This window comes from Perna viridis, chromosome 14 (assembly GCF_037379345.1).
Source record: "Perna viridis isolate PV_CMFRI_1.1 ecotype Kerala chromosome 14, ASM3737934v1, whole genome shotgun sequence".
Classification (NCBI taxonomy): Eukaryota; Metazoa; Mollusca; class Bivalvia; order Mytilida; family Mytilidae; genus Perna; species Perna viridis.
The window spans coordinates 9967221-9991677 of NC_142458.1; the positions used below are offsets into that span (position 1 = coordinate 9967221).

Consider the following 24457-nt stretch of genomic DNA (forward strand, 5'->3'; position numbering starts at 1 on the left):
CTTCATTGATAGAATATAAGTTTAACTTTGAACATTTATCAGTTCTGAAGTATTAACAAAGGAAATAGAGGAATTGTGGGCATCAACGAAAAGCCAAAAAGGAGATAAGTTTACAAAAGTGGTAGGAAGTGGTTCACTTTTTTAACATGTCCTCACTAGTTTCAGTAGAGCAAAGGGATCAAGCTCCACATAGTGGCAGACATTCATGTCCTCTCTTACTTCCCACTTCAGACAGGCCTTTTGAAATTCTTGGACATAAAGGGATGATTTTTTGTGCAATTCTTGTTATTGAAATTTGGATTTTACCTTTACAATTTTTTTTTTCACTGTTTATTTCCGATTTTACCAATTTCCGCTTTGTTTGGAGACCTCATAAAATCATCCTTGGACAAAATACTAAACAAACGTTGTTTTACCGTCGTGTAAAATCATTTACTTTTTTTCAACTTTGCAAGAGTTTTGCATTTTCTGAGAGGTTGGCTGCAAAGTCTAGAGTGAGTTTCAAACGTCAGACACTGTTTCGGAGCTTGCAAAGAGACATGATCAGGAAAAAGACAACATACGTCATGCTAGTATTAAATAAAGCAACTTGGATTTATACCTTTTTATACCACTGCAAAAAAGGAAAAAAAATTGTGGTATTATAATAGTATGTCTTAGATGTCCTGCCATTCTTGTCTGTAGACACTTGCTTCTTGTTTGATTTGGTTGATCTTTATAAAATATTTTAACTTTATAAAGGTTTCAAATAACAAAACGACGGTTGGTATTAATTTTCGGTATCATGTTCCCAACCATTTTAAAATAGGAGAAAAAGGGGGATATTGATCCACAATATTCAATTATACCACATTAAACTGGTACATTTTGATTTTTGGGGTTAAGACTTAAAAATTTTAGAAATCAGGGGCAGAAATATGCATTTCAGGCTTTTTTGTTCAAAAAGATTAACCACTGGATAAAAGTTATCCACTCAGTAAGTCTAGTGTAATAAAAACAAATTATCCACTGGATAAATATGTAAACAGTGGATAAAATTTTGAGCAATTGGTAATGTACTGATGTCTAGACAATAACTTGACTACTGTAGTATAAGTGAATTCCACCAAAGGAAGGCTACAAGTGTAGGATTAATTTTGGTTGATAAGACTTGAACCCTTTTGGAATTAGGAGCCAAAAATGGCCCTAAAACAAGCATTTTTCTTATTTCTGGACAATAGATTTTTAACTTGTGAATAGATCTTAGATATACTATAACTACTAACAGTTTCTAAACCACAAAAGGAAAACTGGAATTGACTTTTTGGGTCATGACTTGAGCCAAGCAAAAGTAAAGGTTTTCAAAGGGGCCAGAAACCAGTATTTGTTTCTGATTTCTGGATATAACTTGTGGAAGAGTGAATGGGTCACTTTCAGTTTGAAATTGTACAACAAGGTGTCATACCCATAAAGAAAGTCTACAATTTATTTTGGAGTTTTTGACAGGAACCATCTAGGAATAATGGGGCGAAAAGTGACCTTTTGTTTTACTGTGAGAGTACTTTAATTTGTGGATTGGGGAATGAACACAGGTTCATGGATTCTTGGATTGTTGACGATACAAATCAAAGGAATTCTCCTTTTTGTTGGGAACCAAATTTTGTGGTTTGGCCTACCCACGAAAACCATGAAATTGGTACCCCACGAACAATAGTCATTTCACAGTAAGTAAAAATCTGATTCTGTGTAAATGTATCAAGCTTCAATGGTGTGGCCATACTTTCCCCAACTCTTCAGGAATGGATCCCTGCAGTCATATCAAACTGTACCTTTTGACTTTTTTTATGACCTTTGGAAAATGTGGGAGATAATTCCCATTTACACTGTCTCACATGTGGGGGATTTTAACCGTAAAGTAAATTTTTGATATAAAACTCGATTTTTTTCAATGAAAATATAGTTACTTTAACCAAACTTCCTCCCACAAAACATACATTTCCCATTTGGGAGATTCTAAATTCTTCATTGGTTTTTGTGTGAGTCTCCCCAAGGTTACATACTGACCTTGGATGGTTAACTGATATAGAATTTGTTGATAAAATGTATATTTTTTTACATATATTTGTTGGATTAGCAAAGCAGTTTTAAATTTTGTAAAATTCATTAAGGATTTGTGGTAAATGTGAGCAGGGGCGGATTCAGACACGTTGAAGGGGAGGGTTTTAACCTTAAAGTAAATTTTTGATATAAAAACTCAATTTTTTTCAATGAAAATATAGTTACTTTAACCAAACTCCCTCCCACAAAACATACATTTCCCATTTGGGAGATTCTAACTTCTTCATTGATTTTGTGTGAGTCTCCGCAAGGTTACATACTGACCTTGGAGGTTTAAGTGATATAGAATTTGTTGATAAAATGTATATTTTTTTACATATATTTGTTGGATTAGCAAAGCAGTTTTAAATTTTGTAAAATTCATTAAGGATTTGTGGTAAATGTGAGCAGGGGCGGATTCAGACACGTTGAAGAGGAGGGTTTTAACCTTAAAGTAAATTTTTGATATAAAAACTCAATTTTTTTCAATGAAAATATAGTTACTTTAACCAAACTCCCTCCCACAAAACATACATTTCCCATTTGGGAGATTCTAAATTCTTCATTGATTTTGTGTGAGTCTCCCCAAGGTTACATACTGACCTTGGATGGTTAACTGATATAGAATTTGTTGATAAAATGTATATTTTTTTACATATATTTGTTGGATTAGCAAAGCAGTTTTAAATTTTGTAAAATTCATTAAGGATTTGTGGTAAATGTGAGCAGGGGCAGATTCAGACACGTTGAAGAGGAGGGGTACCAGCCAGGGTTCCACAGAAAAAGTGGCGGAGGGGTGCTTAGTAAGGACATTATTTACCATTTTTTGTCAGTTTTACACATGAACATAACACATTTTCCAATTAAAAGGAGGGATGCTAACCCATTGCATCCTCCCCCCCTTATGGATCCTCCACTGAGACTGATGAGAATGATTAAAATTGGGGTTTTGATTAGCAATCATAAGTTCACAGTCTTGGACCCTTAATTTCTGATGAAGAAGTCAGTTAAGGTTTACCTAGGTCCTAGATCTACCATACTTTACATTTATTCATGTCGAGGACCTCTAATTTTCTTTTGGTGGACCTTTCATTAAAGAAGCAAATAAGTCCAGTACCTTCTATTTGAACCTCACTTAAAAGGAGTAGGCTTGTTAAGGCCTTATTTTGGCCCCTGTATTCAATGTTTTTGAAAGATTTGTTTTGGTCTATACTAGTTAGTTTATTTGAAAGGATAATGGTTGTAGTAAATACATCTCAGCAGATTTTGGCAATATCATAACAGCAATCAAAATTAACACAATATTAGTGAAATCTTCAATTTTGTTGCATTTTTGCACGTTTATTTGGTGGTTTTTGCCTAAAACAGAAGCGGCCACATCGTGTTTATCCAAAATATTGAGTACAAATGTAGGTTAATTTTTGTCTTTGAATACATTCACATCATTGACTTTGTGGTGTTTTACAGCTAAATGCTTTATGATAAGGGTTTTGCTTATCACTGAAGACTGCATGGTGACCTGTAGAAGTTTAATTGTTTGTTGCTTGGCATGTCTAGGAAATGGAAACAAATTCATATACATATAAACAAATGAAAGAAAAGCTTTCTTTCACTTTTTTCCATTAGTATATTTACATATGTTATTGGACTTAGTAGCACTCCAGCTAGGAATCATGCAAAATGTGATCCATGGGTTAAAAACCTACATATTTTTATTTTTAACATTTTGTTTGAATTACCATAGTAAACAGAAATTAACATTCTGTTTTTCATATAATCCATTTTCTTAGGAGATAAAAATTATGTAGAATGGTCTGTAGATTTCAAAATTAAGGGAGATAACTCTGCAAATGACTCTCAAATATGATATAATCTACTGGATTTTCAGTGTTGATTATCTACTAAGAGCAGACATATTTGAATGAATAATTACACATATCATAATATAGACCCATAAAACAGCTTAATTACAAAAATAAAAATATGTAGCCTTTTTTGAGATGTATCACATTTTTTTCAGATTTTGCATGATTCTTTCAAAGACAGCTTCTTAAAAAACCACAATCAATTAAGAGGGTGTCGATGGAAGATATAGGCAGGTAGCACTTGCCAAATTTTGATTTTTTTTTTCATCAATTAGAAATCCCAAACTCTTGTTCTTTAAATTTAAGTGAATGTTGTAATGTACATATATCCCAGATATCGAAATGAGTTTAACATTACATTGGAACAAAAAAAATGGTGGAATGAAATTTATTCTCCTTGATTTTGGTCATTCTATCCTTTTCTTGGAGGGCTAAATATTTTGTGATATTACCCCATTGGATGATGTGATATGAACAAATGATTTACATGTAAAAAAAAGCCATTGCATTGGTTGTTTTGTGAAAATGTTGCAATGATTATAAAATCTAATTGTTTGAAAGCAATGTTTCTTACGCTGTTCTCCTATAACAAGTGGTATTATCATAGATCAGGACAATCGATCGATAGAAATCTTGCCATGACAAATGCCAAATGTCAAGCATCCACATATTCAAAGAATGTTATGTTAATTAAATAAATTTATTGATATGATATTTTGGAATATTCATCTTTCACTTGTTATGAAACCTATAAATCAGTGCTTGCCACACCGTCGAATTTGCCTGTTTTCTACATGAACTTTACATGAGCTTTAAATGTAAGTTTTATCATGTAGGAATCAGGCAGAACAGAAAAAAATCAGAAACAAACTACTGTTCTTACAATATAATTTCATTGAAGGATTCTTTCTCAATTTTTTTGATGTTTGCATCACTGAATTTTCTCAGAAATGTTTCAATAGATTGAGAAAAATATTTTTGATAGGGTTATCTGCCCTTGAAATGTTCATTTTCTGAGTGCATTTCAATGAAATTATAACTCAATGATCTTGTCCTTTTTCCCTTGATTATGATTTTACAGGTAGTCAAACTTTCAAAATGGTGGGATTTATCATACCATATTTTACCCACTGCCTGATTCTTAAAGAGTGATACTTAACATAAAGATTAGTTTAAATGTTGTGTCTGGTTGGAAACTACTGGTAGTTTACAATTGAGATCTATGCAGACATGTATTGACTGAGGATGATTTTTATTGCTGGCTCATTTAAGTGTCAAAATTATTTAAACTATTTGTAGTCAGGCATCAATACTTTTTTATGTCTCTGTTGTAGATGCTGGATTTGTTTGTATAGAGTTTAAGGTCAAGTACCGAAGAAACTTTGAAAAGCCTAATGGAACTATCACATGTAGATTGAGTATGTTGGAACAGACCTTAAACAGGGAAGATGACATCAGTTTTTGATTTAGAAGAATCATTATTGAGGGGACGAGTTCCTTTCGACAAATTAAAGGTAGTTTTTGTATACTGTAAATCGAGAATTTTTCACTGCAGTTTACTTTTCTGTATTTTCACAGTAAGACCAGTTACACAATATTAAACTGTCTTGAATATTTTTGACAAGGGACAATATAACATGATTGGGGAATGATCGGTAATTTAAAACTGCTCGAAAATATATTGATATCAGAAAACCGTGAAAAAAAGACGGCACAGGCCAGGTTTCACTTGTGCAAATAAGCTTATAGAATGGTGAAAGATGGACATGTGGGGAAAATATTTTCGTAACATTTATCTCATAAGCTATTAATCACAGCTACTTGATATTTTGTAGGCACCATTTGTAAAGGGTCCCATATCATAGGATCTGATTTCAGGTCTGAACCATTTCTGCTTCCTGTTTGTGACAACCTGGGCCATTTCTGTCTTTGACCCATTTTTAGCAAGTTTGATATAGAATTATGTACATGTAGTTTTGTACTCACCTGAATATAGATGAAATATTGCTGCTTGGTCCTTAAACTCCAACAATCAATCAATCGATAGAGAGATTAAAGAATAAAATTAAACCAGTTTTGCCTGAACAAAAGAAATTTTATAGGAATCTACTTGATGTCAGGCAAATTTTTTCTGCGTGTATAGGCAATATTTTTGCTTTACTTTTCAGACCAAACTACAAAGTGACCCAACTTTTTTCAACAAGCTGAATTTTGGAATAAATGGATATGGAAATGATGCAGTTTACTGTTTTCTACAGAGAGAAAAAATTGTAAGTCTTGTGGGTTTTCCATTGAAAACAAAAATATATGTGTTTTATGTTTCATAGAACTACATGTATTTAACATTTGCCATTTACCTCATGATGTATTTGACTAAGTATGATACATGTATTTTAAGCAGGTGTTCATTCAAAACATTGGCAGTGGATGTCACATGACAAATTTTGTTTTTAAAAAAAATTCACCCATGCATCCTTTCTCAAAGTTGAATGTTGGTTTTGGATTAACTGTAATGATAAAAAAGATATAAATTACATAGAAAGCATTGAAATTCATTGATGAAAGGGAGATCTTTAATTGAAATTTAAATTCAACTTCTTAATTTGAGCAAAATTTTGTTAGTTTGTTCGATAACTTTAAAATTGTCTTCCGAGTCATCCATTGTCAATTGAAACCAAACTTTATGTTGGTACAAGTATTATTCAGTGGGATAAAATTTACCCTGTGTTACCCATATCATAGGATCTGCCTGATTTTTACGTGGACAGCACCTTTAAACTCTAAAGCCAACTATAAAAAAAATTGGTTCTCGTCCCATCTCCTATACATTTTCAGGGTGTTCATCAGTGATCATATCAATAAAAAAAACCTTTGCATTTCTCTTCTGACTGTTATCAATGTAAAAATTACTTCTTCACTTTTTTGGGAAGCAATAATAGAGTAAAATTAATTTATCCCTCCCAATTGGTATTTTCTTGTATTCTGGCCACATTGGTTATTAGTTTTCATGAAACATGGCGTAATCACTTATACTTGGTCTTAGCACCTTATTTTTTCTTTTTTTGCAGAAACCATATAAAAGTCTTTCTGAAGTTACAACAGAGGGTGGGATGCAGATCTCTAATGCTGGCATTAAATGGTTGACGCAAATCTATGATGGATGTATAACTCAAAATAAAAAGGTTGTATGCTTAAAGTAATATGAAAGTTCTAAATATAATTTTCTTTCAACAAAGTATTTTTGTGGTTTGCAAATTCATTTTGTTTATAGAATGTGCAAAAAAAAAACCCTTATCGCATATTTTCTAAGTAAAATTCAATTAATTCATTTGAAGCTGAAATATTGCTGTTCAGGCGTTAAAACCCATCAATCAATCAATCAATTCATTTGAATTTTGTCTCCTGGACTGTAAAGTAATGCAAGTCATGACCTTGACCTCCATTATTCATCTTATTGTTCCCCATGATACGTCGTGTAAGGAGACATGGAAATGCCAGGCATACATCAGTCCGTCTGTCCGTCTGGGTTTTCCATACACCAAATAATTTTATTTTTTGTATGTAGCCTTATACTGAAGAGTTACAGATTTAGTTCTACTTTGGTTATGGTTGAATGATTTGTACAAAAGTTACGGCCCATGGATTTAGAAAATTTCTGTGAATTTTAAGTTTTCCGCACTTTTTTTTGTAATGCTTCTACCAACTTATGTAATAAACTACCTTTTTGTGTAACAGAATGTTAGCAAAACTTCATGTTTTTTTTTTAAATATTAATTTATAGCTTTGTTCAGTGTTATTGTAACATTACATTGACACTGATAAAGAAGGCAAATATTTTTTGGTTGAAATGTATCATTTTAAGCAAGGGACATTGGAACGCTGTTCTTTTACTCCGAAATAGGCATAAATATGATAAATTTCAATTAAGAATGTATAACTTATTGATATTCTTGTAAAATCTGATATGAAATTGCATTGCTCCATTATCAGTTGTTGCTGTTAAATCAAATCCATTTTCTTTGGTTAGACAGATAGATAGTTTACAAAGGTTCAAAATACTTTTTAACTAATAAGAAGGGACTTAAAAAACTGTCTGGTTTATACAGGTTTTCAGTTTATTCAGGATTCAGTTTAGACTGGTTTTCAGTTTATTCAGGATTCAGTTTAGACTGGTTTTCAGTTTATTCAGGATTCAGTTTAGATTGGTTTTCAGTTTATTCAGGATTCAGTTTAGATTGGTTTTCAGTTTATTCAGGATTCAGTTGAGACTGGTTTTCAGTTTATTCAGGATTCAGTTTAGACATGTTTCTCTATACTGATATTTATAGAGAATGAAGTCCTCACAACGGTAATATGAATTTAACCTTTGACCTTAAAAGCACTGAGAGCCCATGCAAACTGTAATACAGAGTAGGGATCTTTAAATGAAAACAGTTTATTTGTTTATAGCTCACATATTAAAATTTTGTTAAATCATGAGGAAAAATAAATGTACATCTTTATAAGGCATGATTATTTTTAGAAATATACTCCTTCTTCATACAGACCTGTTGCACTTGCCTCATATAGTTAAAGATAAATAAGTTTGATAGTCTATTCAAGGGAACCAAATTCTAGTGGAAATCTGAAGAATGTAATCCGGGAACAAAGACCAGACATGGAAAACAGACATACACAACAAAGAACATAAAATAACCAAAATAATACATACAAAGCAACAAAAGTTAATAAGAAATTTAAGACTCCCCTAAACACTGGAAGCATGGACCAGGTGAACTGGTAGGATCAATGTCCTCTAGGGAACCAAATTCTAGTGGAAATCAAAAGAATGTAGTCCAGGGACAAAGACCAGACATGGAAAACAGACATACACAACAAAGAACATAAAATAACCAAAATAATACATACAAAGCAACAAAAGTTAATAAGAAATCTAAGACTCCCCTAAACACTGGAAGCATGGACCAGGTGAACTGGTAGGGTAAGTTTCCTCTGGTTTTCTAGAAACACCCTCATAGCTGCTCATAAAAAGTAATGTCTGGGGTAGATGATAAAACAATTAATTGTCAGGGTATATGAAAGAGGAAAGGAAAACTATCACACGTTAAACAAATCAGTTCTAATGGTGCAAATGGATATACACCATAACGATCCACAAGTTTATGATAATGACCATAAAACTTCAATACTGTCATTTTTATTTATTGTGTAAGTTGAATACTGTCATTTTTATTTATAGTTCTTGTTTTAAATATTTGATACTGAAATTTTTTATTTATTGTTAAGTTAAGTGCTGACTTTTTTTATTCAAAGTTAAAGTTTGATAGCTGCCCACAGTTGTCTGATGATGATCTGGCATTGCTGTTGAAGATTCCTAAATTGTCATCTGTTTCAATGATTGGAGCATCATTGCGACATCTTAGCCATCCTAAACTTACAGGTTGGGCCAAAGGCCTTGTTGTAAACATACATGGTTGTCCTGTACTGACTGGCAAAGAAAAACTGGGTAAGGTGTATAAACTTGTCTTTTCTTGTCACATTACTTTTGTTCACAATACAATATGATACTAGTCAAAATACACTTTTTTCAAACAACTGATGACAATACTGGTGAAGTAGGACATGTCTTGTGAGGAAAAATCCATTAATCTTTGTTAAGGTCAAATTTATAGACTTAAAGAATGAAACCTGGCTTCAACAAAATTCATTTTCAAATCTGTCGAATATTTTTTAGACCAATTTCAAGAAAATATATAGGACAATGTGCTGTTGTATATTGTATTGAAACAGATCATATTGTCTTCCTTGTACATGTATCATGATATGTATCATACTGCGAGGTATGTGTTTCGTCACAGCCCTAGTAAGCAGGGTTGGAGCTGAATACTTTCAAATGTAATTGATTACATCATGATTACATGGGGGGAAAATGTAATTGATTACATCATGATTATTCATAATTTCCAATGTTATCAATTTCATATGATTATGAGGTCTATTTCAAATAATACTGTGTCCACTCATTTGCCCCAATTGTTCAGGGTTCAACCGCTTTGGTTGTATCATGCTGCACTCTTTATTTATTAGCTCACCTGATCAAAGGCCATGTGAGCTATTGCCATCACTTGGTGTCCGTCATCATTGTCCGTCGTTAACAATTTTTCAAAACTTCTACTCTGACACTACTCGACCAATTGGAACCAAACATCGTATGAATCATTGAATGTTCCTTAGGGTATCCTGCATAGAACTGATGTAGGATTTTTGATCCGTCAAAAAACATGGTTGCCATAGGGGGTCAGACAGTAGTTTTTCGCATATATCTCCCAAGACCATTAGGTTTAGCCTATTCTGACATGGGGTATAAGTATTCAGTATGATGGATATGTTTATGTTATTGCCCTTTTTTGACGTTTTCTGCTATTTTTAATGTTATTTCTTTCAATAATCTTCTCCTCTGAAACTACTTGACCAATTGGAACCAAAGTTGGCGTGAATGTTCCTTGGGGTATCCTGCATAGAACTGATTAGGAAATTTATGATCTGTATAAAAACATGGCTGCTGTTACTAAAAATAGAATATAGGGGTCTGACAGTAGTATTTCTCTTATTATACCTCCCAAACCGTTACGTTCAATCAAATTCTTTCAATTGCTGAAATGATCCTTATTATAAAACCTACTAAAGTCTGCATTAGATCAAAGTTGTCAGACTACTACTTGTAAGAGTTGTTGCCCTTAATTTCAATTAAGAATGTATAAATTAGTGATATTCTTGTAAAATCTGTTAGTTGCATGAAAAGAAACTGATGTGAAATTGCATTGCTCCATTATCAGTTGTTGCTGTCAAATCAAAGATGAGAATCTACAAATTAACTTGATGTGGCTATATTCACTGGAGGCCTATTTTCCCATACTTCATCAATACTCCTTAAAATTTGCTGTAAATATTTATTAATCCCTCATTGCACTGACACTTTCATTGCTAAAACATGTGATATTTACAGACATATTTTGTGTGTGCAATAGATATGCATGAATATCTTTGCGTACATGTATTTATATGTAAAAAGCCAATTGTTCATATTTATTGCAGAATGTAAACATGTTTAATGGTAAGAATCATTGGAATGGAAAGTCATTTCAAAGGGAGTGGTATATTTCAGTACTTTTCTGTCTAAGAATCAGGCAAAATTTGTATAAGGTGTGATACATGAAGAACAAATATGCAGAGGTTTTATTGCATTAAATCAAAGTGTGATTATTGTCATCAAAGTTTTTGTTTGAGGTTAACCTTTTAAGTTTTTTATGATATTGATAGGTCAAATTTTCTGGAACTTTTTCCTATATAAGCAGTAAAAAAATTTACATCACAGAAGCTGCAGGATCAATTTATATAACTTTTCAGTTGTTTTCTACTTGTGTTGAATATATTTGAGGCAAAAAAGACAATATTGAGAAAAATGATGTGCCAGCCATTGCCTGATTCTTACACAGAATGGTACATAAAAGTGTGTTAGTTTGGAAATTATTGCAATTGTTTTATGATTTTGAAAAAAAAAATGTAATGGCAATTTTGTTAAACTGGTATTTTAATACATCAAAATGAAAAAAAGAAGGATTTGAAAACTGATATAATAAATGCTTGCAATGATTTTAAAATTTGCAGTATTTTGCATGCAGTTACTGCTTTCAGACAATATATTGAACATGTAACGGATAGTTGAGCTTTATCTATATGACAAAAACTATACTTTGTACATAGTACTTAAACAATGCGTCTGTGTATCCTCAATGGTTTACAGATAATATCTTGAGATCGGATCTATGATTTTTTTTTTTTAAATTTGTCCAGTTGACAAGTACCATAAAAATACAGGTATAGTTCAGTTTTTATCAAAATCAAAAATGTTGTTTTTTTCCACTGTCCTTTTTAGCTCACCTGGCCATATGCCATATGTGAGTTATTGCCATCACTTGGTGTCCATCGTTGTCATTTTGTCTTTAACAATTTTTCAAACATCTTCTATCTCTGAAACTACTGAATGGATTTGAATGAAACTTAGCATGAACATTCCTGATGGTATCTTACACAAAGTTTAAGCTTTGAATTTTGATCCATAAAAAAACATGGCCACTGTTACTAAAAATAGAACATAGGGGTCAAACAACAATTTTTTTACAAAAAGATTAAAAGAAAGGCTACCCCATCACTGGTGATAATGAAAAATGGCCCAAGAATCAAGTGATGAACTTTGAATGGTCAAAACACTTGTATTGCTTGCTCTTCATTGCACAGTGAAATCTGTCTAACATGAACCCTTAAGATTACTTTCTTTTGATTACCACTATAACTTTGGTTCCCTTGATTACTTTGAATAAACTCAAAACCTGTCTAAACCAGACACTTTTTAAAGTCCCTTCCATCAATTTTAATGTATTTGTAACTGAACACCTGCTTAAACCCAACATTTTTTTAAAGTCCAAAAGGGATTTGATTTATACAGATTTCACTGTATTTGTTTTTGGCTGTTCTTTAGTTAATGAAATAATAACTCAATTTACCAAAGTTCTGTGATAAATCTGTCTTTTTTCTTGATTATGATGGTGCAAATAACAAAACTTTCTTAATGGTGTCTTTTCTCATACCATGTTTCACCCACTGCCTGATTCTTACAGAGACTGACACTTATTTAGTATATTAAAATGCCAATAGTTGTATGAATTTTGAATTCAGTTTTTTTTTATGTTTGAAGTATCTAAAAACCTTTTTTTTCAGTTGACCTTAGCTATGGTCATGCTGTAGTGATCCCATGTGAAGGAGTATCAAAAAGTTTAGTGGATTTAATCACCACACGGAAACCCCAGTCACTGAAGAGTTTTCATCAGGCCTTGGATTATTCTGTTGAAGACTGGAAAATGACTTTCTCTGAACTAAAGATTGACCATGTAAGCATAAGTTTATTTAAGATGGAAACTTTTTATAGAAGGTCAAAATTTGTACAGGGTGGATGATTTTTTTTAGATAACCAGAGCAAGGAAAACATTTCTGGATTTCTACACAGATAACAATAATTTTTTTTTTTTTAATATTACTGTTCGATATTGATAAAATATATATGATAAGTAGGATCATCGATTACTTATTTCAGTAACCAAAATGAATTCACTTTTGTGGAGAATGCTTGGAGATTTAACTCCTGTACAAAACAGGTCATAAAATGGGAGACATATAGTGATCATGGTGCCCTTTTCTTCATCCATTCGTCCGTCCCCAGTTCTAATCTACTCAGAATGGAATTTGATGAAACTTTCACAGACTCATCTTTCACCAATAATCTTTGCTGACAGATTTTATAGTTGACTTTAAGGAGGTAGACCTAGGGTAAGGGAACTAACTCTTGAAATCAGTGAGATGTTCGTATCATTTTCAATTTCACCAAAGCCTGTCAAGCTTTCACTTGAAAAAGAATGAAATCAGTCTAAGTTAATTTGATGCTTAGATAAGGTTGATGCAAAATGCTAAATACGAATGTTCCCATGATTCAGTTTAGGCTAGTGTTGGATTTACCAAGGTCCAAAATGTATTTAAATTGATATGATGGAACTTTGAATACTGTCTGGTTTATACTGGTTTTCAGATTATTGTGGGTTTTGTTTAGACATATTTTGCTGTATATATATAACAGGGGCAGATCCGGGATTTTAGATTAGGGGTTTTTTAGGTCCAATTTTTGAAATATTCTTCTAGAGTGGGTGCATTGTAGATATCTTTTGTGGTAAAATTAGCGAGAAATTAGTTTCCACCTAAAACTGCCTAAATCTACCCCTGACAACCCATGCTTTGCAAATTTTAGGGGGGTGCACACTCGCCACGCCCCTGCTTGAATCCGCCCCTGTGTAAGATCTTCTTTGAGCATTATACATGTATACAAATTTTTGTTTACTTTTTTTTTCAGCCTATGTTTGATTTACTTGTAACTGACCATATAGTTACTACCATCATTACTTATGATGCCTCTGGAAAATCAGCTGAAGACATAAAGAAGAAGATCATTCCTATCATTGCAAAAGTAGTTGTAAAGGTATAATTTAACTTGATTTGTAACAAGCTTTCTAATTGGTTGGTTCTCTTCGAGTTAAAAAGGTTATTTTGTATAATATTGATTGGTAATATCATTGCGGTTGATTGGTCTTCACTCCGCGATTCAAATAATCCTAAAAATATAACGTTTTGATAATGAAATAATATTTGGACAGTCATCAATTAAAAGGAATGATTTAATTTTTGAGCTGGTTATACTCAATAACCTTGTTTTCGATACTGGTAGTTTATACTTTTTTATAAGTACTTCACAGTTTATAAGTGTAAATTGCCACAAATCAGATTATTTCTTGAAATGATTATCAGTAAGATAGGCCTTTATCTAGCCAAACATTTCTAGTTCTTTGTTTTGTCAGATATTCGTTGGTATACTGCTGGATGCCTATTAGGACTTCAATAATAACTCAAAAGTGGTACGAGATTTTGAGTGGAGTCTGAGTTGCTCATTTGCTTTTGTTATTTTGTATGTATTATTTTAGTTACTTAATGTTCTTTGTTGTGTATGTCTGTTTTCCATGGTTGGTCTTTGTCCTTGGATTACTTTTTTTTTATTTTCACTAGAACCTTGGTTCCCCTTGGTTACTCTTTGATAAATTTTGTGGTACAATGTGTCTTTATAGAAGGAAGGGACTTTTTGTTTTTGTTTTTATTATTGAATTGTCGATTAACTTGCCTTTTTACACTAAGAGTGCTTCAATCTTTGAAATTTGTGCATCACCTATTGACAGTGATTTGACCCTTAATAGTTCATTGTATCATTTCTGAGTATTTCAGCTTGAAATTTTCTGAGAGTATGATTCCAGATCTTTTCCAAATAACACTTTAAGGATTATACAGTTGTGACAAGAAAAAATTGCTTTTTAATTGAAAAAAATCAAAACAAAACAAACAAGCTAATGTCATTTCTAAATAAAAGTACCTTCCTCATTTCTTTTTCTGACAATGGATGTAAGAGAGTAATCTAAAGAAAACAAGATTAAAGCTGAAATCAAATGAATCTAATCCAGATAGCTAAGTGATAAAAAAATATAAAAAAAAATAGACAAACACAACAAAGAACATCAAAACAATAAAAAAAAACACATACAAAGAAACAAAGTAAATGAAAAACCTGGATTCCTCTAAAAATTGAGAGCATGGTCCAAATGCACTGGTAAGGTAAGCATCCCATGCTTTTTTTAGAAACACCTACCAAAATGCTCATAAAATGCCATGTCCAGGGAAAAAAGAGGAAAGAAAACTATGTCAAAAGTTCTTTTTTGCAGTTTTGACTCTTTAATCAGACCTGAAAACTATGAAATTTCTTGAAAAGCCTTAAGGAGATAGACCTAGTATAAGGGACATAAAGCTTGAAATCAGTGATATGTTTGTATCATATTTACTAAAGCCTATCAAGCTTTCATTTGAAACAGAATGAAATCAGTCTGAGTTACCTTGATGCTTACATGCGATTGATGTAAAATGCTGAACACAAACATTCCAATGATTTGTAAGGACTGGGTCCCCTACCTTAGGTCTTTCTCCTTAACTCCCTTTCCTAATCTTCCTGTTATTACGTGTGCTTGCTTATGCCTTTGGTACTGATGGGGTACATAGGTCATCAACAACACTCCTCCATCTATCGGTAGTTTTGTTTTGTGCCAATCTGACCATGTCTTGCCACTTGTATCCCTTCTGCTTCCATTTCAGCTTGTAGATTTTTTCTCCATGTGTCTCTAGGCCTTCTAACTTTTCTTTTTCCTTACGGATTCCATTGCAACACTTGTTTGGTGATGGAATAAGCTGACTTACCTTAGGTGTGACTTATCCATTTATGCTTCTTCAGTTTTTATAGTATGCTACATTTAATTAATGATTAGAAATTTTTGGCCTGCAAAGAACCCACAAGTAAACTTTGAATGACCTGTATCATGTGTATTTTCTGTAACTTAAATACCTGTGTGCCCTGTAAAGAAGTTGCCTGTATTTCTTGTCACCAATTTGCCTGCATTTCCTGTAAATTTTTGGTTTGTATCTGCCTGCATTTCCTGTAACTTTTTTGGTTTGTATTTGCCTGTATTTCCTGTAATCAAGTTGCCTGCATTTCCTGTAATCAAGTTGCCTGCATTTCCTGTAACTTAATTGCCTGTATTTTCTGTAACCAAATTGTCTGCATTTTCAAAACTATTTGGCTTGTATCTGCCTGTATTACCTGCAACCAAATTACATGTATATCCTGTAATCAAATTGCCTGTATTTCTTGCAAACCTAATAGCCTGTGATTCTGGCAACCAAATTGCCTGTATTTCCTGCAACCAAATTGCCTGTATTTCTTGTAACCAATATGCCTGTATTTCCTGTAATCGAATTGTTTGAATTTCCTGTAACCTGTATTTCCTGCAACCAAATTGCCTGTATTTCCTGTAATCTAAATGCCTCATTGCCTGTTATCAAATATCTTGTACTTTTTAGGCATCTTTTACAACAGATTATCCAGAAAATGATGAACCAGAAAAAGAGAAAAATGAGGAAACAGAAGTAAGATGATTTAATGCTTAGATAATCTGAGGAGCTTGATCACACTTTTTCTATTTTTTGTTACACTGCCACACAAAGTGGTGAGATATTGTGTTATATTCAGCCACATGACGTGGAGAGGTATAACTTGATACCATCTGAACAATTTCCTGTCTGTCCGTCCTTCCATTTTGTGTGTCTCTCCCTCACAATGACTACTTCCAGATGATTACTTTAGGATCTTTTTCAAACTTTGTATAGTTTTTGAGAACTCTAAAATACAGATCAATCTCAATTTCAATTTCAATTTCAGTTTGATCAAGTTAATCACACAAAAGTAACAGCCATTTTAAATTGTTTTTCCCCCTTTCAATTTTTTTTGGATAAATTGGAGTTATCTTTCTTTGTATAGTAAATAATGAAAGTTGTTCCTTTGTTATGATTTGTAATTTTGCATGCATGTATTCATGGGTATTAATTACAACTCATGGTGGCAGCGTTTCATTAAATTTCTCATTAGATGTCCTATTTATAGAGGCATGCTAATAGGCCATCTATGAGATCATTTAGTTGACTTTGTTATTGAGTGTTTATTGTGTTAACCATTAGGCCAAATAAAAAAAAATATTTGTGATTCCAGTCCCCTCACTAAAAACAACAAAGTTGGTAGTATGGATTATTTAAAAAAAAAATTGATATTTATTCCACAAGTTGTAATCACTTTTAAGAATTGATAATGCCTTTTAAATCAGTAAGAACTCAAATACAATTCTGTTTTCAAAACATTAATCCTCTTTTTACCATCGACAATGATGACTTAACCAAGCAAAGTAGAGGTAGTGAATGGAAGTGATAGAAAACTGTGTTTGGTCGGTTTTTATTATTATTTTATTTTTTTGCCAAAAAAGATGTTTATGTTCTTCAGTTAAGACTAGGGTTGGTCAGTGGATTGGAACCACACATATTGTTTTTTTTTTATTTAGCCTAAGTTGTCTACTGTTATTTTACCACATATGTGTAGGAATTGTTTTTGAAAATTATTTAAGAATTGGCTATGATAAAACTTTTGTCTATTGAAAAATAACATAAATTTTCCATGTGCATATTGTTTATTGCGCAAAGTGCAAAGTTTTTTCCATTGAGATATAACAAAATTATTTTAACCAATCAGATTGCAGTATTTATCTCAAATTAATTTATATTAGATTATTTATTGTTACTGTTTTTTTTCAGAACTCAGATGGTTCAGAAAAGATAGAAGAGGAAAAGAAAAAGGAAACTGAAAAAGTAGTGAAGGAAAACTCCAAAGAGGAAGAACCAGAGTACACAAGAACTTTTAGAGAGTCTGAATTTATTTTAGTACAGATTGGAGACAACCAAAAGATGTTAGAAGATGTACAGACATCAATGTCTGAAGGAAATCTGTTTGACAGCATGTTTACAGATATTGAAAAATCCATAAAATATCATGAGGAGTAGGTACCATAAATTCATGTATTGGCATTTAGTTAGCTGAAAAATCTACAAAATATCTGAAGGAATAGGTACCATAATCTCATATCTTTGCCTTTAGTTAGCTGATAAGTCCACAAAATATCTGAAGGAACGGGTACCATAATCTCATGTCTGTGCCTTTTGTTAGCAGAAACATCTACAAAATATATGAAGGAATGGGTACCAGAAACTTTTTGCCTTCAGTTAGCTGAAAAACCCACAAAATATCTGAAGGAGTTAGTACCATAATCTCATGTCTTTGCCTTTAGTTAGCAGAAAAATCTACAAAATATATGAAGGAATAGGTACCAGAAACTTATGTCTTTGAATCTTGTATTATATACAGTAGGAAGAAGTAACAAAAGCTTTTTTTTTGGTTTCCCTCTAGTATGTTGAATAATCCCTAAAATATACTGTTTAGTAGATACCATAGTTGTATGTCTTTGCCTTCAGTAAGTTAAGTTGAAAAACCCTTCAAATTACATAAGGGGTGTCATTACTGTTGTCTGTTCTTTGTGAAAGTTGGGTAGTTTAAACTTGATGAAAACTGTTTTTCAGGCGATTTGAAGACTTAGATATTGCTGACCAGAGAGAATACGCTCAATTATGTGCTGCAAAGTTAAAACTTGAAACATTTGATCAGGAAAAAGCTGACAGAATGCATTTCTTGTCTGTTGATATGAAGAAAGAAGAGGTTTGTCTGATTATAAGCTATTAAATAATGAAAAAAAAAATGTGCTTATGTCGGGTAAGTGTCCTCTGTTTCTTTGATATGCATTCAAACGAATTTGCACCAAACTCACATTTCAAGAAGTATAAAGAAGAAAGTGGAAGTGAAGAATGCATCAAAGTGACCACAACACTACCAACTGAAAAAGAACCAGCCAAAAGCAATTTTTCTTGTCCTTCAATGAGTGGAGGTTCCTATCTGTTAGGCCAAAAAAAAAAATATCTGTTTCTGGCTACCCTACCTTCCTTAGTTTTTTGTGCCTACCCTAAGCACCATTAAAGTCTACAATGTTTCCCATTAAACTCAATTTAAAGTATTTTTGAAAAAAAAAATAATTTCCCTACCTACCTACCCTATTTTTTTCTTGCTGGTAGCAGGGAACAAGATCATTTTTTTTTTTTGCCTAAAAGATATTGACTAAATGCAAGTCAAACACACATTCATTACTATGTATTTCTTTAACAGAATGTTGATGTTGTGTTGACCAAGACAAAAGAAATTATGGATTGTAGAAGGCACTATCAGAAAATCAGATATAAAATTGCTGAGAAGTTTGAGGAATACCTTAATATTGTTCTTGAAATAGTGAAAGCAAAAGGAGTTATTGACATGACTTCTGGAATGCAGGAAAAACTTGACATCACTGGTGCTGAATTCCTTCAGATTGCCAGGCTACTTCATGAATTGGTATGTACTATTTATCATGTATGTATAATTTAATATTTGATGCAACATGCTTTCTGATTGGAAAACAAATTTTGTCCATCATCTCATGAACCGAATTTTGTAATTTGACATCATCATTTTTTTTTGCTGATTTACAACTTAAATTTTGATACTAAAATTAAGTTATAAGGAATGACTTCTTAAATTCTTATATCTTTTCGTTCTTTTTTAAAGAACTTCCATGTAGTGGTGCACACTTAAAAAAATGCTACTCTGGTTTTTAGTGTGCACCACATGATTAAGGTTATTTCCTTACAGACAGAAAAAAATGTAACAGTCATTCATTTAAGGAGGTAGACCTAGGGTAAGAGACTATATAAATCAGTGATATGTTTACACCATATTAATTTCACCAAAGCCTGTCAAGCTTTCACTTGAAACAGAATGAAATCAATCCAAGTTACTTTGATGCTTACAGGAGATTGATGTAAAATACTGAATACAAACGTTCCAATGACTTGTAAAAGTTGTGTCCCTTACCTTAGTCTTACTTCTTTAAATAACCAGTTATTTTTGTAGATACATTGTGTTCATATTTTAGGATTTGAATTCAGTTTTGTGATTTTTCAATTTCAAGACTAAGCATTCCCACAAACTTAAAATCAAGGAAGTTATCAATTATTAAATCAGTTTAGTTTTAATAAGGATTTTCTTCCTCATGAAATTGACGCAAATGAATGGCCAACAAAAATATGTTAGTTTTCAGACAGATTGCTAAATGTGTTTCAAAACCCATTAACATGATTAAATAATCAGTATTTTGCATAAAAATAGACAACCATTTTTATTCCCTAATCTAAGAAAGAACTATTCAGACATGTTTCTGTTTACTCTGGCCACTTCCTTTTGGAATACACTCCCAAAGGAAATATAAGTGCAAAAGGAATAAGTCTTTTTATGCAGAAACTAAAACTCTTCCTAGTGGAACAACTGATGAAAGAATAATTATAACCTTGCTCCAAAGGATAGTGGGGGGGGGGGGAGTATACTGTTTCATCCTAGGATTTATTTTCAGAAAAATTTTACAACTTCCTGTTTACCCAAGGACTTTATATTTGACATAATTTGAAAATTTTTTGTCACAATTTTCACAGCAACTACTCATTACAGTGGCTTGAAATTTAATGACATTCTTTCTTTAACTTATTGTTTTCCAAGGACTTTTGTCGTATTTTTCTCAGCAACTATTCATCAAAGCAGTTTGAAATTTTAAAACATTATTGGTGTAGGTATGTCATCCAGTTCCGTCATCCAGTTCCATAAAGGTTTGACGTCAACTTCCTGTTTATTGCGGACTTTCGTTTTTGCAAGTTGAATATTCCTTACACTTTTCTCAGCGTAACTGCTCATCACAGCGGCATGAAACTTTAACATATTCTCTTAATGCAGGAATCCACTGTCCAAAAAATTCAACAACTTCCTGTTTACCTAGGACTTTGTATATTTTCTTACTTCATATTTTTGAAAGTTTAAAGTTTACACACATTTTTCTCAGCAACTACTCATCACAGTGGCTTGAAATGTTTACACATTCTTTCTGTAGGTACCCATATGGTGGGATTAATTTTCAGAAAAAATTGACATCAACTTCCTGTTTAACAAGGACTTTGTTTATTTTTTATTTTGTGATTGAAAGCTTGGGTATCACGAATGAGCCATAACTTACAGATTTCTTGTTCAACTGTATTTACGTGTACTCATGTATTATAGACAAGTACAGAGATTACAAGTACATGTACTCATTTTATGGCATTGTAATTTACCTTTCTGTTTTTGTTTGTTTTGTGTGAAGATTAGTTGAAAACTAACCATGTTTCCCTCTTGAAATTAAATATTATAATATTATTATCATTACTATTTTTATTACATTTTTAGGGTAAACTAATCATTATGTCCTTATGCAAGAGGACCTTGATCATTGATTTAGAGGTCTTAAAGTCTATCGTCAACAAGATAGAGGTGTTTAATCCAAAATCAGTCTCTAGAATTGTATGTCCAGCTGTCCAGACTGGAGGAAAGGAACTCACTGTACAATCTGCTGCTAAATATTTTGGTGTCAATTTTGATGAGGAGACTGATAAAGTAAGATTTAAAAAACATTCTGTGTACATGTAAGATACAATAAGACAAAAAATTCAAACAGTTCTTTTGCACATTTTTTTTATTTAAGAATTGGCTATGATAAAAATTTTGTCTATTGAAAAATGACATGTGCATATTGTTTATTGTGCGAATAGACAAAATTTTTATCATAGCCAATTCTTATAAATTAATTTTAAAGCATATTTTTATCTTTAAACATAAGAAAAGTAACTCTGAATATAAATAAATAGGGGCGTGTCAATATTTTTTTTTATCCTTTGAGATATAACAAAATCATTTTAACCAATCAGATTACAGTATTTATCTCAAGTTAATATATTACAAAATGCAAAGTGGGGGTATATATAGTGATAAGATTGTCCTTTCTAACCCATCTCTTATCCATTACTCCTCCTATACTGCTGAATGGAATTAAATGAAACTTTTATAAAATCTTAACTACATAATCTCATTGGGCATCTTTTTTATGAATTTTGATCCAAATCAATTTGGGGGTTTCACATGGCAAAACATGGACTTAGTGGGCCTACTTCCTTAAGCAATCACTTTCTATAAATGTATTTATTTTCGTGGTTATTAATTTTTGAAGCTTCAAATGGAACTTAGTTCACTGATATTCATTTTCTCAATTTTGAAATTTACCAAGTTAAGCATAAAATCAATTTCATGGGTATTATTTTACTGAAGTACAGCTCTGCCTTAAACCAGGCAGGAGCTTATGATAAGTGATTCATACCATATCTTAATCCCAAATTTTAATCTTTCAGTTGGCTTCATAGAAACAGTGTTTGACAATAAGAGCACTAATAAAAGTTGGTCCCTAGAGATAATAACACTTAAAATCTGGTTAAAAGTACTGGAAAATTTCTTGCCAGAATATTTACACTATATTAGTCAAAAATTGTTACAAGGAAGGGAACATAAACCAGAGTTGTATGTAGGACATTAAAAATGTGTTCTAAACAGTTTCATGGTTATCTTGATCATAAATGAAATACACCTTGCCTGATTTTAAAAAAGACCTATACTTAATAATTCACAAGAAAATTAGTAAATCATGAAAATGAAGATGTTTACAATATTTCTTACACTGACTTAATCATGCTTTTTTTTTTTTTGCTATTTCTTGTAGTCTACTTTACTGCTGAGGATGTTACAGGATTACTGTGGTCTTGTGGAGTTACCAGTACTAAGGAAATCCCCTACAGATGAGCATGTCATTTTCACAGTGCCATCTTCACTTCCAACATCATCAGCTCCTCGTAAATTAGTAAGATTTAAAAAAAAAAAAAACTTGTTATAGTTTGCACTTTTCCACCTGTTTTTTCTTTGCATAAGGGGTGACTTGCGTTTCCATGGCAGAGTGTCTTTAAGGTCAAAGGGTAAAAAACAAAACTATATCGACTGTGTCAAAAAAAAAATCAATAAATTGAATTTTGTCCTCTTAATATGTTGATTTCATATTGATTGCTGTTAGACCTCCCCTGTAGATTTCAAAATTAAGGGAGATAACTCTGTTTTCTGCTAACTTACTATATATACCCTAAACATTTTATTGTCATTTTGGCTGAAGTACTTTTAAAGTCTAGATTGTTTCCCCATCAACTCAATATAAAAATGTTTTTGAAAAAATGAAATAATTTCCCTACCTACCTACCTTATTTCTTCTTGCTGGTACCAGGAAACACAAGTGTTATTTATATGAGGACTGTATTCTAATTTTATCTCTTTTTTGTTTGAAAGGAGTCCTTCTACAGCAATGACAAACCAGTAGACTTTGTTGTCATGGAGAAAAAATACATATTTGTTTACCCTGTTGCCAAGGAAGTTCTGGCAGGTCTGGTTTCCTCTGCAGCTAAGTATGGAAGGACTTTAATGGTGACCAAAGAGGGTGCTGTCTTCCAAATGGGCAGTGTACAGACTGTTGTCAAAAGTTCAACACATGATGGTCAGTAGATATACACCATGCTTACCTACCATAACCCTCTATAAACAGGTCAAATTATGTCAAATAATTATCACCTGAATTGATCAAATAAAAGGCCATCATTAAAAGAATTCTAGATTCTCATTCAATATTTTTCAACATTTGGGGCAGCTTATGATACAAGGTGTTTTAAAAATAATTTATCTATAGTAGCATTAAAATGTAAGTTGAAAACATTTGGGGCATCTTGGAGGGTGAATATTATTTCTTGCTGAAGGCCATATGAGCTATTGCCATCACTTGGCATCCATCATCATTGTCGTCGTTGTCTTCTGTCGTCATTGTCGACACTACTTGACCAATTGGAACCAAACTTAGTATGAATGTTCCTTGGGGTATCTTGCATAGAACTGATGTAGGGATATTTGATCCGTCAAAAAACTCGGCCTCCGTAATCAAAAATAAAACATAGGGGTCAGACAGTAGTTTTTTGCATATATCTCCAAAACCATTAGTTCTTTCAATTGTTGAAATGATCCTTATTTTAAGGCCTTCAAAAGTCTTTAGGGATCAAAGTAGACAGGTGACTCCTTGTAAGCATTAAGCATTATTGTCCTTGAAAGATGAAAAATGACAGGGTTTTTTTCACAGTTTTCAGCCAATATTTTGAAAACTATTATAGATAGAAAGAAACTTTCAGTTACTGAAATGATCCTTATAATAAGTCCTAACAAAAGTCTTCTTAAGTCAAAATTGTTCGACAACTTGTTAAATTTATTGCTCTTGAAAGACAAACTTTATCCAGGTGAGTGATTCAGGCTCCTGGAGCCTCTTGTTAATATTGATGTGTGTTTTATATAGATAAGGCATACCTTGTAAGCGATTTTGGGTGTTTTCCAATATCAACTTCCTGTACAACAGGACTGGGTATATGCC

At 32.3% G+C, this 24457-nt stretch overlaps 1 protein-coding gene across 2 annotated transcripts in view; it reads left to right on the forward strand.

Annotated features, from left to right (window-relative positions):
- Positions 1 to 24457, forward strand: part of LOC148598160 (uncharacterized) — a 107864-nt gene that overhangs the window by 660 nt on the left and 82747 nt on the right. Inside the window, exons 2-14 of one of the 2 annotated variants that reach the window (XM_088562602.1) lie at positions 5276 to 5455; positions 6110 to 6211; positions 7010 to 7123; positions 9255 to 9447; positions 12720 to 12889; positions 13900 to 14025; positions 16497 to 16562; positions 17775 to 18016; positions 18594 to 18729; positions 19231 to 19452; positions 21367 to 21573; positions 22727 to 22864; positions 23338 to 23542. In XM_088562602.1, coding sequence (XP_088418728.1) covers positions 5390 to 5455; positions 6110 to 6211; positions 7010 to 7123; positions 9255 to 9447; positions 12720 to 12889; positions 13900 to 14025; positions 16497 to 16562; positions 17775 to 18016; positions 18594 to 18729; positions 19231 to 19452; positions 21367 to 21573; positions 22727 to 22864; positions 23338 to 23542 — 1987 coding nt within the window. In that variant the 5' untranslated portion in view covers positions 5276 to 5389. Of the gene's footprint in view, positions 1 to 5275; positions 5456 to 6109; positions 6212 to 7009; positions 7124 to 9254; positions 9448 to 11036; positions 11056 to 12719; positions 12890 to 13899; positions 14026 to 16496; positions 16563 to 17774; positions 18017 to 18593; positions 18730 to 19230; positions 19453 to 21366; positions 21574 to 22726; positions 22865 to 23337; positions 23543 to 24457 lie in introns of those variants that run through there. The other variant, XM_088562603.1, reaches the window with a different exon arrangement.